The sequence below is a fragment of the Sesamum indicum genome, linkage group LG6, assembly GCF_000512975.1.
Source record: "Sesamum indicum cultivar Zhongzhi No. 13 linkage group LG6, S_indicum_v1.0, whole genome shotgun sequence".
NCBI lineage: Eukaryota > Viridiplantae > Streptophyta > Magnoliopsida > Lamiales > Pedaliaceae > Sesamum > Sesamum indicum.
In genome coordinates this window covers 18,922,045-18,939,394 of record NC_026150.1, presented here as the reverse complement: position 1 = coordinate 18,939,394, position 17,350 = coordinate 18,922,045, and the positions used below count along the sequence as shown (strand labels likewise).

Here is a 17,350-nt window from a genome sequence, read left to right as displayed (position 1 = left end):
ATAATCTTTTCCCATCTGCTTCCCATAGTTGGGTTTGAATACTCTCATCTCAAAATGTGCATAAACACATGTATGGATTGTCTATCTAACATGAGCAATGTCAAAAAATGCTAAATAAACGCCAATAATACACAGTGAAAATGTGGAATGGCAAACATCATGGGAGCTTAAAAGAACCTTGGAGTATAACTGAAATTCTCGCCATCCTAACACATCTTGCAATGTCATTAAACAACATAAACAAAATCAAAATCACTTTCTCTTCGTCATTGTAAAGCAAATGGCATTAGGAGTGCGAATTACAGAACTCAGGGGTCCACTCGAGTCCAATATGATTTCAAGGTTTATTTTGTACTCTACATTTTTTGACACCAAATCAGATAGAAACTCGTGACAAAAAAATTCATGCTACACGCTAAGGAACCACCCAAATAAATTTTGAGAGTCGCCAGCTTCGAACATGACGTTGTCATAAAGTGAGGGCAACATCATTATGTGGTTCACAACTCCACTGTAGGACTAGCCATGCGTGTAGCACCGACCTTCCCCTGTAATAGTTCTAGTAGTTTACACAAAAGCTAGGAAGTTACCTGCGTGTCTCACTACAAAATTTAAAAGTACAATAACTATCAACACCGGTACCCTCTCATTAAAATGTAAATTACTTGGCTTTGGTATTCTGGCGACTCTGAACATTTTGCTTCTTCTGGCTTTCTCCTCTGTTTTAACAGTGTTATAGAATCTATAACCCTGGTTTAAGCCCTCATAAAGGGGGATGATCCTCTTCCGGAGTCTGGGGAGGTTTTGGCTTCCAACCAGGTTTTTCATCCCAATACATGTCATAATAGATGTGACCCGGACTCTGATTTTCCACACAACACCAAATACCTGTATACCGCTTTACACGCTTCCTGAATCTTTCTTCCCTAGTCTGAGCATAAAAATATGTATTTTGAGTACCAAAGGTGACAAGTAAAACATAAAAATCAAACTAGAAAATGGTCGAGAGCATGCCTTGTCACTGAATCCTAAGAAGGCATCCTGCATTGATGAGAACTGGATGACTTTCACATCTTTGAAGGACGAGAATATGGTCTTGAACTGTTTGGAAGGAAGAAAAGATAAAACTAAATTTGTAATACATATGACACAAAAATCTGTAGTGTGGATAGTTTAAATGGTATCCGAACATAAATTTCCAAATTGTGCACAATAATCTGTAAAATTTGAGAGGATAACTGAATATCTGTATTGACCAATTGTGCTGATGGCACTTAGTAGGACATAACTGACCACTCAGAACTTTACAGATACAAGCATAACACACAGCTGAGTGAGAAGCAGGTTTTTTATGTAAACCTGAGGTTGTGTTTGTCATGAAGGATTTGAGAATTAAGAATTCCAAATTCATGGTAATAACCCAATTGGCTTTTCTGAATAATTTCAAGTTATAACGGATTTCAATTCGTTTATCACATACTTGAGCTATTTCCTCCATTTTAATGGATATTAAATCCACATATATCGAAACCATTCCTTACCTAAGATTCCTTTATATTGTGGAAAACTGTGATGTGAATAAATTAGTTGGTGTTAAAATATCCAATATAATAGATTGTACAATTACCATAACTCCAAAGATTTGATCAGATTTTACTAACAGCAAGAACACTAGTCAAATTTTAGATTAGAGCTGAAACAACTAGGAATCTAAAAGTGAATTTATACCACCCAAGTAAACAAGATAGAATAAAGAACCGTACCATTTGCTCTGTACTCCGCTTAGGGAACTTGAGAATTCCCACTTGAGTTGTGCTGTTTGAAGCTTCACAACCATGTGATCCTTCCTGACAAAGATGCACGTCAAGCCAAGATTTTTTCACCTGAAATAGTTGAGCAACATGTTCAGCAGAGAGCAAGGATAATTTGAGTTTTTTCCCATGTGACTCTAAAACATAACCTGCTGCGGAACAGATGGATTGTCAAAGAAAGAATACTCCCTAAAATTAATTCCTGGTCCAAGTTCCTCCTCTGGGAATTCCTTTAACATTACGTTAACCTGCATTAAAAGCATTCGGGGAAATGGTATCAGAGAGATAAAAGACAAACTAGCAGGTGGTGTTTCAAGTTGTTCTCTAACTCTTTATTTACATATGTTAACTTTTAATTGATTATGTCCAGCCAAGAAACCTTGAAATACCAGATGGTCTAATGTGGCAAGTATGGTATCAGGAACTGAAAAGAAAACTTCAGATAAACATGTCGTAAGTTCTGACTTTCTTTCTTCCCTTTTTCATGTTACTTTCTGTTTTCTTGGGAGGTGGGTCAACAGTTGGGTTTACAAGAATTTGGAACATCATTTATAACCAAGTTGAAGAATATAATATTGAAGCAAAAAGAAAGGCAGTGAATCCTGTTACCAAAGTTTAAAACCATATTTCATCCTTGCTAAATAGACATATATGTCACATATCATGGTATTGATAGTGAGGGTTATGAACTCACTTTGGTAAGCTATTAATTCACCAACACGCAACTCCATGCACCATAGCTTTTATCAGCCAAATATAATGTAAAGTTTCTATTAATTTTTCTTTTATGTAAGAAGCACTGTTAGTGTTGTTTCACCACAACTAATCTTCTTGGGTAGATATTGTGCAACTTTTGGTAGTGAAAAGCTACAATGAATCTTTTAGCACCAGAAGACAGCACTACTCCTGTATTTTATTTCTCGTTTATTAGCTCATAGGAAGTCAACATTATATTCCAAGAGAATTGACAAATACCTCAAACACATGATCCAAAGGACATATAAAAGGCTGTCTTGTCAAAGTACCCACCAAAACGCCTGGATGTCCAAACCACAGCCTATCCAACCTGCACCAGAGTGGAGGCATTACCTAAAACCACAAAAGAAAGATCACAAAATGAACTCCAAACAAACAAGTGTAAAGCAAACTAGATAAACTCAACAAGTACAAAACCGTCCTGTTAGATCTACAAGGATTAATCTAAATTTTCTTCCTTAATCCAGGTGCACACTAATGTAATCGTAGGACACATAAGAGATTTCTGCATGGAATCCGAAAATGATGAGAAGAGATTCTTTAATTCTTAAGTGCAAAGCACAAGTCAGTGGTTACTTCCAATACAGTAAACCAAATTGCAGGGGCCACAACAGACAAAGCAAGTGCTTTCTTAAGTTCAGAAATATGTAACTTTTCCTTTTCAAGACTGACAAGAGAAGGTTGTATCCACTTCAGTGTCCAAACTGAAAGTATACTGATCACCGATAAACAAGAGTTAAGTTTCACATTGCATGACATGAATGAAAGAAGAGACATCAGAGCCAGACAGAAAGAACACGAATACCATCTAATGTGGTACAAATTTACCGCTAAATATTTGTAATTTGAAACCAAGTAGATTTCTGACAGTGAAGGAGAATAATTAGTCAAAGAATCTTATATTACCTTTGTTGAGGGAAAAAATGGTCTTAATCTACTAGATATCTAGATACTATACCCAAGATACACTATAGAGATAGGGTACAAGCGAAGAACAACTAAGCAATGTTGAAATGGAATGGAAGTTTCAGATTACATGATGTACATATGAGAAAAAAGATTCTCCAACAACATATTGTAAAGTGGCTGGGCTAAATGCATCACGTTTAAGATGTCAAAGAGCATAACAGTTCTTACCAACGTGCGACCCAACAATGAAGCAATGGCGAGTGCAGTCCTTATCTGTGTGATCTGAAGATCACAGTTCGTCGTTAGCAAAATACATGGTTAGTTCCCTCCTCCCCTCCTAGAAGAAAAAAAGAAAAGGTTCCACACACATACTTGGTAATTAACAAGAGCAAAGTGTGATTCAATGTTATGTTGTCCATCTAACAGCAAGCTCTTTGGTATATTAGGTTTGAATGTCAGGAACCCTCCTGCATAAGATTGACAAAAATAATTTGGAAAAACTGGTTATCCCCAAAAGTGGACAGATGTAGGCAAGTGAATTGGATATTCCCCACATGGTTTGTACGAAGTCTAAAATCAAATATGGTAGGACTTGAGTAATTAGTCAGACATTTTCACTTTCACCCCTCACTTATAATAAATACCCACCAAAAGCTAGCACCTTATCTGAGAATAACCATTTCTTTTCTTTCTTAAAAATCTCCCCTAGAGAAGAATACAAAGACAGATCAACTTGTGGACATACTGTGCACTGGTTGAATTATGATAGTAGAGAATCAAGGAGAACACTAAACAAAAGTACAAGATGAAGTATAATATATACACTTTGTATCATATTTTCTTGATATACAAATGTTAGAATTAGTCCAAGAATAGGTAATTGAATTTTGTTCTTATGTCTCAAACACCAAAGACAGCCTTCATTTGCCTACATTTCTTTGTGGATTATCTCATCTGAAAAATTACAGTCTTGCAAGAAAAGCTAAAGACTACTGAATATGGACCAGGCTCCCAATTATTTTAAAGCTGGGCTCATCATCTATTCTTTAACCATCTCAATTAGATTTAATGCAACTTAGTGACTCGATCCTGTGGTTTCTCCAAAACCAAGTCATCTCAAGGCCCTTCTATTGTCAGCTGACACCACACTTCTGGTCTTTCATGTGATCAGAAGAACAGTATGAAGAAAAGCGCAACAATTTTTACCATGTTTATTTCATACTTCTTTTTTACTTTTAGAAAGAGATACATAGTAGGGAAGTTCTAAGCATACTTTCTTTCAGATATCACGAAGTTGTGAAAGGTGTAAACAATCAGAACCTGGTGTATCATAATATTCTGGGGGATCATAAAAAACCATGGCTTCACGCAACCGGTGTCGTTTTCCATCAGTACCAGCATATTGGAACGTGGTATGCACAGCATATGGCTCCAGTTTGAGTTGTTGGTACACGGCCTGCCAAGTTGAATATGGGTTTAAACCTCAATGAGTCATGTGCTGAATTTCTACTATCAAGATTTAGAAATTGCTTTTCCTCTAGGACATTTTTTCAATTGAGATTTTAAATCTTATTCTTCGACATTAAATATGCAATGCCCGCCTACAAAAATTACAAAACACCTGCACAAAGTAGGTATGTCCACTGCAAAAGATACTTGCTGGGAGAAGGCCTAGCTTAAGGTTTCCATCATAAGCATACACAAGTCCACTGTCGTCATCAACAGGTGGGCCCAGCTGCCTGCGAACAAGCTCATTGAAACCATTTTGATCCCATATCTTTTCATCAGCCAGAAGCAGTTCTTTCCATTCTTTTGCTAATTTCATTGAAGTCTCAGTTGGCCTCCAGTGAAAAATTCCTATGTTATAAGCGGCGCCAGCTGTTCAAAGACAAAATTAAAACACATCATAAAGTAAGCGAGGGAAAAGTTGTCCAATGTAGATAACAGGACTCAAGAGGAAAATCACAGGTATTTTTTCCAGCTGCTTGTCAGATAAAGTGATCAATTTCCTCTATTTTATAGTTATTGTCTTTGTACTCTTCTTGGATTGTTTCTAAAAATTGACTAATATAAATTTTCAAATCACTGAATTGTCCAATGCTCAGTTCAGTACGGGCCTGACTTGTCTCCTAAAACATATAGTCATTATCCAAATAAATTATGATGAGCCAAGTCCTAATTTTCTATACAAGTCAATACATCATGAAACAGAAGGAGCATAAAATGAGTAATTAAGATGATCTCTACCACATCTTTCATCGATTATGCGAATTCCCGAAATACTAAACTCAGGATCACTAGCTAAACCTGTTGACACTCCTCCCAGTAAAAGGGGAATAAGTTCTGATTGAACTGTATACACCAATTCTCTTTCCTCTGGGACAGAGGAAAGCACTGAGCTACACAGCATAAAGTCTTCCATGGAAATTTTACCTTGTCTCCAGTCCTCCAACTGGTCATCAACTACAGTTGGTGAAACTTGGTCGGTGGAAGTCAACACGTCTGCTTCAGGATATCGTGCCAGATAAGGAAGGGGATTCTGCTCAAGAAAAGTTGCACATTGGTTAAAATTTTATCAATAAGAAACTTGGCTCCTCTTCTTTATATGTATTGTGAGAAGAACAGGCACTTGCCAGGGGTTGCAGGTGGGTAGAGAGGGAGGAGCTGTGGTGGGTGTTCCGGTGGTTTATACAGGAGTTAAAAGTTAAGAAGAATGAATTTAGGGAAGGTGTGTAGGCATTATTATTCTAACTAGAGAACAGTAAATAGTTAGCTGTTAGCAAACATTAGCAAGCATTTCTCCATATATATATGTCGAGATTATGTCAAAGAAAATTGAGACATATCAAACAACTTGAGTCAGTACCAGAAGGAATTTTCAAAATGAAATATGGATGTGCATACAGGCATAAATATGTAACACATTCAGGAATGTCAGACGCACATATATGATATGAAGATACAACACATGCAAGAGAGGAAAGTGGTGCCCTCGCTAATATTTAGATATAAGTGGGTTGAATGCAGCTTGGTGAACACGATAGCAGTTTTATACCACACCAATAGTTTCCCCAGCATAAGGATGTGTAATAGAAGAAGGATAAAACAATCTGAACTTAAACCAGCACAAGGGTCTATGTATGTGAAGAAGTCAAGACAAGCAACTAACTGTCTGAGCATGAAAATTTTACCTTTAACCAGACCATGTCAGTATCGCACATCAGTAATTCAAATCCATAAGGTAAGATGGAATCTATCAGGATAACCTTCTCTCTTCCCATCTTGTGAAATGTAGGCGATCCCCAACCAACATCTATTGTGCTCATATGACTACCCATATCAAAAACCGGAATACCTTTCCAGTAGAGAGCCTCCAACAGTTTTGTGTCCATTGCACCTGAGAACAAAAAATTGGTATGTTAAACCACGACACAATAAACAAAAGTAGCAAATGATTATCCCATACGAGGGAATTCATGAATACTCACCAACAAGGAGGTTATCAACACCCATATCCGACAAGTGTTTAACCCAAGTCAGAATGAAATCCATGAAAGCAAAGTTACCAAACGTAACAACTATAACATTATCCTTCACTCTCTGCTGCACCAGTTCCTTTGTCAATTTAAAGGTCTCTAGAGGTGGCATTTTCGAACCAGGTAGCGGAGCCTTCCAAAGAGGTTTCAGAAATTTTCTTCCTGGTACGGAGGCCGAGTCTGGTGCTATGCTGACTACTATTTGGCGAGAAGCATTTGATGGTTGACTGAAGGATGGCGAACTTGCTTCTATGAATGCAGGAGATGAAAGAAATAAATAAGTACACAAAACTAAGGCGCAGCAAATAACCCACCTACATTATTGTGCCAGACCAAGCTGAAAAAGTTGAAGCTTTAGGGACTCCACATAAACAAAGCACAAATCATTTCTAGGCTTATCCTTGGATCAATAAAAGAGGAAAAAAACAACTTTCTGTCATTTATACTTATTTTTCATAAAAGAACAGAATAGAATTTGGGCTGTAAAGAAAAGGGGAGACAGAGTAAGGCATTCGAGGAATGAAATAATTTTAAGGAAACTGGCAACTTCCATCAAATATTGAACCATTTAATAACATCCAATGAAACATTGTATTTGTGAATCTGCATCTGACTAAAATAAGCTTAAAACATGGATTGGTACTATTACGAAAAATTTTGAATGCATAAAAGGAATATAAAGAAATTAGAAATCAAGAAATAAGGTTGAGCTTGACAAATATGAATCCCAATGTCGCCAAGATTATCAACTTGAATTCCACCTTCTATTTGTTTCTTGTACAAAGTAAACCTTCAAAATAAGGACTCTTAATCAGCATCAGGATCTGAACATAACCTAATATAGTACACCAAATCAAACATTTCAATTTGATATAGTTAAGCATCATTATAAAAAAAAATAAAGATATGCATAATCCCTGCCATTTTCTAGTTTTCTTCTATGTTTAATGCACTCAAAGATCAGTAACTGCAGAAATGCATTCCTCAAAGTTCTAGTTCAGAGTTAAGACTTAAGATCAAAGCAGAGCTCAAATGGACGAGTGCACAAGTCAGTGATGATACACAGGATCAAACTCTTGCACACATTACCACAATTTACTTTCAGTAATCAATAAAGATAAGTCCTTTCACTTAAAAGGCACCGCTATCACACATCGAAATTTTGCATTCCTCCATCCTCAAAAATAGACAATAATCAATTCCTTTCATATTGCATGTATGACAGCGAGTCAAGATATTACACATGAAAAGCAAGATTCTTTTCTTAATTCTGTCCAAAAAAATCATCCAAATCTACAAAGTAAATGGGGAAGGAAGAAAGTAACTCTTCTATCAAAGGCAGGTAGTATAGACGCAAATCCTACAAAAATCAACACGTAGAATTATCCGCATTGCGGACGTAATAGCTTCAACTGAAAAATTCAACCCACCAGCGACATCACCGGAGGGAGGTGAAGTGGAGAACCATGGAGAAGAGACGGAATTCGAACTGGAGAAAACGGCGGAAAATACGTAAAAGGAAGATACGAAGATTCCAATAATCACAGTGGCGTAGATCGTCAAGAATAATGGCCTGGCATTCGCCGCCTCCTTCAATTGATTACCCCAAGCCATTTTCCCCCAACGGATTCTATTTGTTTGACTCCAAAAAACAGAAAAGAGCAATTAATTGGAGCGTCAATCACATCAACAATTCCTCATTGTAAGTCTTCCTGCTCGTGATCATGACGGCCTCTGCTCTCAACTGAAATGAAATATGACAAATTTTCAGGTGAAAGTTTCAAACGTTGGACATGGATTTGATTCATTAATCACAGTGTGATTGAAGAGAATGACAGAGCGAAGACAGAGAGAGAGAGAGAGAGAGAAGAAAGGGTTTTAGCAGTAATTACTGGATTACATTAACATATATTTGTTGGTGAATTTTTGCTGGATGGTTTTTGTTTTTTGTTTCTTTGGAGGCCGGAGCAGATCACCTACGGCAAATCCATGCTCCGCGACCAATCCTGGTGTACTTTTATTAATTACGAATAATTATATTTACACTCCTCAATTATAATTTATTTATGTAATTTTTTTTATTTTTTAAATAATTATTAATTACCCATCGAAACATCAAAATTAAATAATTATTTTTATTAATTATAAATAATTATATTTACACTCTTAAATTATAATCTATTTACATAAATTATTTTTATTTTTTGAATAACTATTAATTACCCATCAAAATCAAATACATAAACCACCCTGATATTCTAAAAATATATATAAACTTTCTACAAAATCAATAACATTACCCAAATTACTCTTACTTTATACTTATCAATGATGCTTTCTGTAGAGTGATTATATAATTTTTCAAAAAAAAATATGATAGTTTCTGTAGTTATACCAAAAATCAGAATAATTTATATAAATAAATTATAAATCAAATAATATAAAACTATTAGTTATTATACTTAAAATTAACTAAAATTCGATAAAAAAAAATATATAATCAACTATACAATTGTTATTTACGTTAAGATAACATTTATTAGAATTTATATTCAATAAAGAAAAATGTATAACTTATGAAGGCATATTCAGTAAGTATCTAATTATGTTTATTTTTTGGACTAATTATATCATATTTTTTTTTACTAATTAATATCTATATATTATTCAACAACATTAAAATCTATTAGTCTTGAAATTTCACTATCATACTACCATAGGAATAGGGTGTGGGTGGAGGTAGGTAGGGTCAAACTTGTCCACAATGTACAATGCTTCACAAACCCCCAAATCATGCCGGTACAGGTTAGCTTTCCCCATTTTAGTATGTGGACCTAAGAGCCCACCTCTCAAAGTCAACAGCCAACGTCAGTGTCTGAATCTATTAATTTAAATTTGTGATTAAATTAATTGATTTGTGGGATTAATTTAGTGCTAAAAATCGTCAGTAGAGAATAGTAGGAAGGAAGTGGGTAGCTTACCTGTTTTTTATTTATTTATTAATTTTTTTAAGAAAAATCTATATTATATATAATTAAAGTGTATTTTATTGAAGTTTTCAATTTATTTGGTATGGTAATTTTTTATTTTTTAAAATTTTGAATAATTATTTTTACCTTCCCCATCCATTATGATTATTAATAACTATTTTTTTGGTAGTTTTTTATTTATTTATTTTTATCTTATGTATATTTTAGGTCATTTTTAACTTTATAAAAAGTAAATAATATAATTTTAAAAAGTATTTTTTTAATATTCTATAAAAATTATGCACATATATAGAATGTGTTATGTTAACTAGTTAAACTTAATTCTCCAACGTCCCTCCAGTTAAAAACTCATGACTTAAGGGGGTTTGTAATAGCTGGAGTAAGTTGTAGATAAAAATGTAATATTAAAATTGAGAGTGTATTTCCATGAGGTCTAACTTAGTTGGTGAAGTTGAAGCTCCATAATTTTAAAAATCATGGATACGAACCCCACCTTAAGCGTGGGATGCTGTGTTTAATGAATAGTAAGTGTTGATTAGATTTTATTTATTTGATATCATTGACCGGAGTATGATGGTTGTGATGATTCATATCCGACAGGGGTAATCGTAATTAATTTATTTCAATTAATAATAGTTCATCGTTTTTATTTCGAAAAAAAACATCCAGAGTATTTAAAAGTAAAAGTTGGTTTTATATTTCCAATTGATTTTTTATCTCTCATATTATTTTTTTTTAATAATAACTTTTTTGCTTTGACCCTAAGAGCAGCACTTATTATTAGATAATTTGTGAGGAGGTATATCTTTATCGTTATAAGAATAGTTTAGTCAGAAAAAATTTGTTTGACCTACAGTTCGTCACGAGTAAGTCAATCGAAGCTAAATATCAATTTTTATTTAGTTACTTTTTGTTAATATCAATAGATTTGGTATTCTAACTAACAGAGGGGCTTATTTTTTAAACGAAAACAAATTTCAAGAGTACTAACTGTAATTTTTTTCAAACCCTCCGAGATTTACACCAAATTTGAAGGGATTAGAGTGTAATTATTCATTTTACGAACTTTGTGGTACTTGTGATGGTAAATAGTTAAGATGTCATTAAAGGCTCAATTATGCATCTTTAATGGGTTTTACAGAATTAGGAAAAATTGGAAGCATTTTTGTTTATTAATGAATGAATAAAATATGTTCTTAAAATACATAATAATAACTATGAGTTATTGAAAAATTAATAATTTATGGTTTAGCAGTCAACGAAACAAATAATGAGATGCAACCGGACCTCGACCTAAACTTGCATTACCCAGATTTTATAGAAAAAGTCAAGTTGGTGGCATGCACACATGAAGAGGAATCTCTTGAATTCTGGGACTATTTTGGTCAAAATACAACTCTCAATTTCTAAATTGATTTTTAAATTTGAATATGTCGGATATTGTAATAAATCATATAATATCAAAGGAATTTTCTCCGAAATTTGTCCAAGTTTTCTCCAAATTGTTTCGGGACAAAGTTGTACCTGAACTCTCTTCTTCTTGAATCAACTAATCACATCGTTACATCACGGATATGGTTGGTTGCACTTGAGAAACCAAGATTTATTAATGAATTTTTTTCATCTAAATTAAGATTTAACAAATCAAATCATTCAAATGATACATCAAAATGGACTGAATTTCCGACCTAATTCAACTTAGTGATTTGTTATTTTTGAAAAGATGAGCCCGAGATAGTAAGGCCGAAACCCACCAGCCCAAAATAATTTGTGAAGGCCTAATTTATCCTCAAGCTTATTGTGCAAATTTACTACTTTGTCCTTGATGTTACAAAAATTACGAAAAAGTCCAAGCACATAAAAAGAGGCAAAAACAAAACCACAAGGTCTTTGCTTTGTTCTTCCCAAGCAATTTTTCCTGGGTGTTTTGGAAATTAAACAAATAAAAAAAATTATTGAAATTCAAATTTGCTTATTAAAAAAGACATGCTGGTAAATATAAATATAAAATAAATTATCACATATTAATTCAATAATTCATTCGATAAAATATTATGTAATCTGATCACTACATATCCTAATTTTTTATCATTTATTAATTCATATCATTTTAATCAGATCACACAAAGTACACACAACCTTAGCATATGATCCACCACTCTTTATTAAAGTTGTACAGTAATTACTTGAAAGTGTAATTTCCCTAAAGTCTTAAACAAGATTAAGAAAAAATGAGTCTTGAAATTTTATTTTATTTTATTTTTTCCTTTTAATTATCTGGCTTTGGCCACTGTTTGCCAAACTTTACCTCTGGGAATTATCACTGCCGTTTCACCATAGAAGAACATATATAACAACATCACTTGAGATACAAGTCAATATAAAGCATCCAATTACCTTTGGCTGTGAGAGATACCAACACCAGCCAACACATTTGAAGAAAATATAGCAATTCCCACAAGACAAATTCATCAGTCTTTTGTTTGACCTCATTACAAGACAGAACTAAGACCCTTATGCACATGTTTATTCCCATGCCCATAACATTCCAAATCAGTGAATCTTGGTCCAAAACAATGAACTCATGCTTAAAAATGAAGTGCAAGATGCAATGAAATCAATGAAGGACTAATGTTAGAAACAAGCAAAGGATGTGGTTTCTTGGATTCTCCACATCAAGCAGAAGAAGCTATTTGATCATAGGTGCAATAACATTGGTCATCATTCTTACCATCATCCTCAGAAAATGGGCTATTCACATGGAGGCCAATCATGGAGGTAAAGCTCCAGGTAACAAAGTAGCTGATCAGAGTGGATCCAAGGAGACGTCTAATGACACAAAACAGCCCGACTGCAAGATCGTCCATCGTTCGTCTACTGGAATAAGGACGTATTCGTTGGAGGAGCTAAGGGTGGCGACGAACGATTTCAGGATTCGGATTGGAGTTGGAGCAACTTCATATGTGTACCTTGCTGAGCTTGCAGATGGGGGATACGGTGCTGTCAAACGTGTCATGGAGGAGAGAGGCGGCAGCCAGAAGATGTTCTTGGATGAAGTTTCGGTTTTGTTGAGGATTTCACATCCGAATTTGGTGGGATTGATGGGATTCTGCCTGGAGAAAGGTATGTACTAATAGTGTAATAAAAAAAAAACAGGATTGGCAGCTTTCCTTAATTTTTCTGCCTCATCCAGATTATGTAAACATGATATTTCATCTTGAATCATCTGATCAAATGATATCTCGATGTATGCAAACAGGAGAGCAACTTCTGCTTCTCGAATACGTACCCAACAACAGCCTCTTCGACAGAATGCACACACGACAGGGCCAGTCGACAGGCACGCTCTCCTGGTCTAATCGCCTCAGCATCGCCTTAGACATTGCCTACGCCCTCGACTACCTCCACTCAGTGGCTGATCCTCCCGTCATACACCGAGACATCAAGTCCTCCAACGTGCTGCTAATCAACGACGATCATGCAAAACTAGCAGACTTCGGGCTCTGCAAGCTTGGAAACGACGCACAGAGCGCGCACACTCCAATTGCTGTGAAGGGCTCGCTTGGCTACGTCGACACGAACTACCTCAACACCGGCATTGTATCGCCTAAGAGCGACGTTTACAGCTTCGGAGTCCTGCTTCTCGAGCTTATAACGGGGCTGAGGTCTCTGCAGGGCTCGTTTACGTTAGCCGAATGGACGGAGGAGTGCAGGAAGAGCGACAATGTGGAGGTTTTAGTGGGAATATTAGATCCAAAACTTAAAGGGGAAGCGAATGTAGAACAGCTTAGAGCTTTGGTTGATGTAGCAAATGTTGCACTACTTGAGAACACCGAAGATAGACCTGATATGGCACAGATAGCATACAGAATTTCGAGTTGCATGGAAATTCAACCTCAACCGTAGCAAGAAAATTCTAACCTGCACCCACTTTGACAAAAGTTATACGATAACTGTAACACTTGTTATGTAATTGATGCACAGTTACAAAAAATTAATTAATTTAGTTTGAGCATACTTGATTTGAATAAGAACATGAATGCCATGTGCAGCGTGTTGAGCATCTCGGTGATGTGTGGGTTTGGGTCAAAATTGAATCGGACCAATCTTGAACCTTATTCTTGTTGCCCAACATAAAACACAAAAATTTGACCCATTTACGAAACGGGCCAAAAGGATGAACCTATAGTTGGGCCAATTTTTAATGGGCTAAGAATACCGCATAATATGAACTTCTCTCTCCCATTAAAATGGCTCCAGAATTCTTCTCTTTTCATAAGATCCGGTTTATTATTATATTATTTAATGCGTTAAAAATTCAAAACATCAGTATTTTTAAATCAGCAAATATATTTAAGAGAATGGGCTTATTGTTAGACGAGTGTTAAACTCAACTAAGTATTTATAATTCCCCAACAATGAAGATATATTTGTAAGGGATAATTATACTTTCCACTTTTGAAGTTTGATGTAATTTCACCTAACATTCTTGAGGTTTGCTTGTTTATTGATATTAGTAAAAAGTCATATTTACCCTTGATTGACTGATTACTAACTTATTGCAGGTCAAAAAAATAATTTTTTTCGGACTAAATTACCCTTTTAATGGAGAAAATATACCTCTTCACATGCATTAACACCTGAAGACGTATGAAGATAATTTGGTTATAAAAAAGATTTATTTGATCTACAATAAATCAGTATAAGTTAATCAGAGGTTAATGTAGATTTGTTTCCTGATTTTTTTGTTAATGTCAGCAAATTTGGTGCATTTTGACTAATGGAGGGACCTATGTATTAGATGAGAGTAAATTTCAGGAGTGCTAGATATAATTTTCTAAATCAGATGGAGTCTACGTATAATTACACAATACTTCAAAAGAGGGGAGTGTAAATGTCCCTATTTATAATTATAACAAATTTAAAAGAAGATGAATATAATCTATATAAAAATTAAATAAATTATATAAATATGGGATATGTGATTTGAGGTGGCTCTTGATCATAGACTCCCATATATTAGAAATGAAATAAGAAAAATAAAACTGTAATTAGGTGTGTGTCTAATTAATAATTAAAACTCACATAAATGTAGTCCACAAGCAAGCAATGGGGCTCTCTGAACGAGAAACACTACCCCGTCTTCAACGTTGAATCTCTTTGAGCCGTTTTTCAATGATAATTAATTAATTAATCCAGTCAAAAAATCAACTTATGTTTAATTAAACTCTCCCAAATGCGACTACAGTAAAGAAAATACAGCTGCTATAGCTACTTTGCTTGTTTTATAATCAGTTCAGTCTAAGTCGTGCTACAATTTGCTTGTGATCTAATTGATAGTTAGTTGACTGCAATATATATTGGTTACACTGTTTGTGATTTTATCTCATCTTAATTCAAAAAAATGAGAGAAATAAGTTTCGTTGAGATGAATTTTTTTTTTTTTTTTTTGGTAAATTACAACAGGTTTTTTTGGGACTTGTATAATTACAAATATTATTTTATTATTTAAAAAATTATAAATATTATTTTTTGAATTGATTGTTGTCTAACAAATATGTCCATACAATTGGCTGTTACAAAAGAGTACTTGTTAGACGATTGTTAATTTTAGGGGTTGTTTGTAATTTTTAAAACAACATGGGGGTATTTGTAATTATATATGGCAAACTTCATGGGAGCCATTTGTAATTTACGTCCTTTTTTTGGAGTATGTAGTTGGATGTGAGATGAAATGTAATGATTATTGTTAACATGATATGTAAAAGATGTTGAGTTCAAAAAAATGAAAAATTACATTAACACTACCTGATATTAGACTTAATTATTCAAATACACCATACCTTTTGTAAAACTATGCGGCACTCCCGCTGAGCTCTATTTGTGTAACAATTTTGTTAATGAATAGAGGGCGTATTTGTAATTGCAACTATCAGTATCGAGAAGTGTAATTGTTATTTTGTAAAAGTTTGTGTAATTAGACATAACCTCATGGGCTGATAATGTAATATGTAATATATATTTTTTTCCTAATAATGAAATGTGTTTAAAATACGCTTATTATTCAAAAATAGAAAAAAAAAACTAATAATAATAATAAAGAGAAAAAGTTTATAATATCTATATATATATATATAAAGGCATCTATAAGCTTTTGTACGTACCCTCATCTGACGTGGCAACAGCTAGCTTCTTTCTGTTTAGTGAACTACTGTAATTAATTAAGTTTAATTTGACGTATTAAGAATAATAAATCCAATTATGCAAAGAATCCTAAACATGATTATATATATGGTACATATTATTATAATTATTATGGTAGAAAATTACAAAAAAATAAACATGATTAGTTGACTCGTAGAGTCAGAATTAATTAAGAAATTAAGAGCACAACATGTCAAACCCCCTAATTAATAATTAATCTCATTAATCAGGCCAACTGGCTCTCACTACTTGAAAATTTTCAGTTTAATGATAAACAACTGGGCTCCACGTCACCAAACCATAACCAATCTTCGTATGTACGTATAACGTACATGCACGCGTACGTTTAATCATAGGGTGTCCAGCAGCACGTGTCCACTGTTGCATGGATTCTGTATCTCTGATATGTATATATATGTCAACTCACTATATATATATATATATTAATTTATAGTATATATAGTATGGGAATTTTAGTTTATTGAGGTTAGGGTAATGAATTGTTTTTTATTTTTATTTTTTTAATAAATAGTAATTACATACATAATTATATCAATATCGTGATAAAATGATGAAGAACAATTAACAAATTATATATATTCACATAAAGTGAGATAAATAATCACATATGTGATTAAAACAGTTAAAATTCAAACACATAATTTCGAACTTGTTCACGAGCCATCATTCCTAATTACTGGGTTAAGACAACATATAGAGTGGTAAGTTAAGTGAGAGTGCAGGAGGCATGGGACAGTACTACACCAACATTAACACCCCTAACTTACCTGTAAAGTCCAAAAATGACTTGGATTGAAAGTGATTGCTTTTCTATATCTAACCTAGCTATGAAATTAAAAATACAAAAAAAATAAAAAATAAAAAAACCTACAAAATTCACTATTTTTTATATTTATAGATATATATATATACTTGAGCGACACCAGTTAAGTCCAATCTTCATCAGGATTTTTGTTTTTTTAACGAAAGAGTACGTAATATTTAACTGTTAATGAATATGAAATTACACAGATTTAAGTTCGACGAGACGTGGAGATATTTATTACTTTTAATAAATCAATGATGGATTGATATTTTGATAATAAAACAATAGAATTATAACTTGTCTAATAAAATAAAAAAT

At 33.9% G+C, this 17,350-nt stretch overlaps 2 protein-coding genes across 4 annotated transcripts; one reads left to right on the top strand and one right to left on the bottom strand.

Annotated features, from left to right (window-relative positions):
- LOC105165007 (arabinosyltransferase XEG113) lies at positions 228–8,906 on the bottom strand. 3 transcript variants are annotated; one of them, XM_011083881.2, is made up of 13 exons: positions 8,443–8,905; positions 6,965–7,261; positions 6,668–6,873; positions 5,910–6,015; positions 5,098–5,354; positions 4,797–4,932; positions 3,849–3,943; positions 3,705–3,758; positions 2,787–2,900; positions 1,961–2,059; positions 1,764–1,883; positions 1,015–1,101; positions 228–931 (listed from the first exon to the last, which is right to left on the bottom strand). In XM_011083881.2, the coding sequence occupies exons 1-13, from the start codon at positions 8,624–8,626 to the stop codon at positions 764–766; spliced, it is 1,923 nt and encodes a 640-aa protein (XP_011082183.1). In that variant the 5' UTR covers positions 8,627–8,905; the 3' UTR covers positions 228–763. The 3 variants fall into 3 exon arrangements, with proteins under 3 accessions (XP_011082183.1, XP_011082185.1, XP_011082184.1); XM_011083883.2 differs by having other exon boundaries at positions 2,841–2,900; XM_011083882.2 differs by having other exon boundaries at positions 764–931; positions 6,965–7,258; positions 8,443–8,906.
- LOC105165103 (probable receptor-like protein kinase At1g49730) lies at positions 12,558–14,053 on the top strand. Its single transcript, XM_011083978.2, has 2 exons — positions 12,558–13,125; positions 13,262–14,053. The coding sequence occupies exons 1-2, from the start codon at positions 12,654–12,656 to the stop codon at positions 13,906–13,908; spliced, it is 1,119 nt and encodes a 372-aa protein (XP_011082280.1). The 5' UTR covers positions 12,558–12,653; the 3' UTR covers positions 13,909–14,053.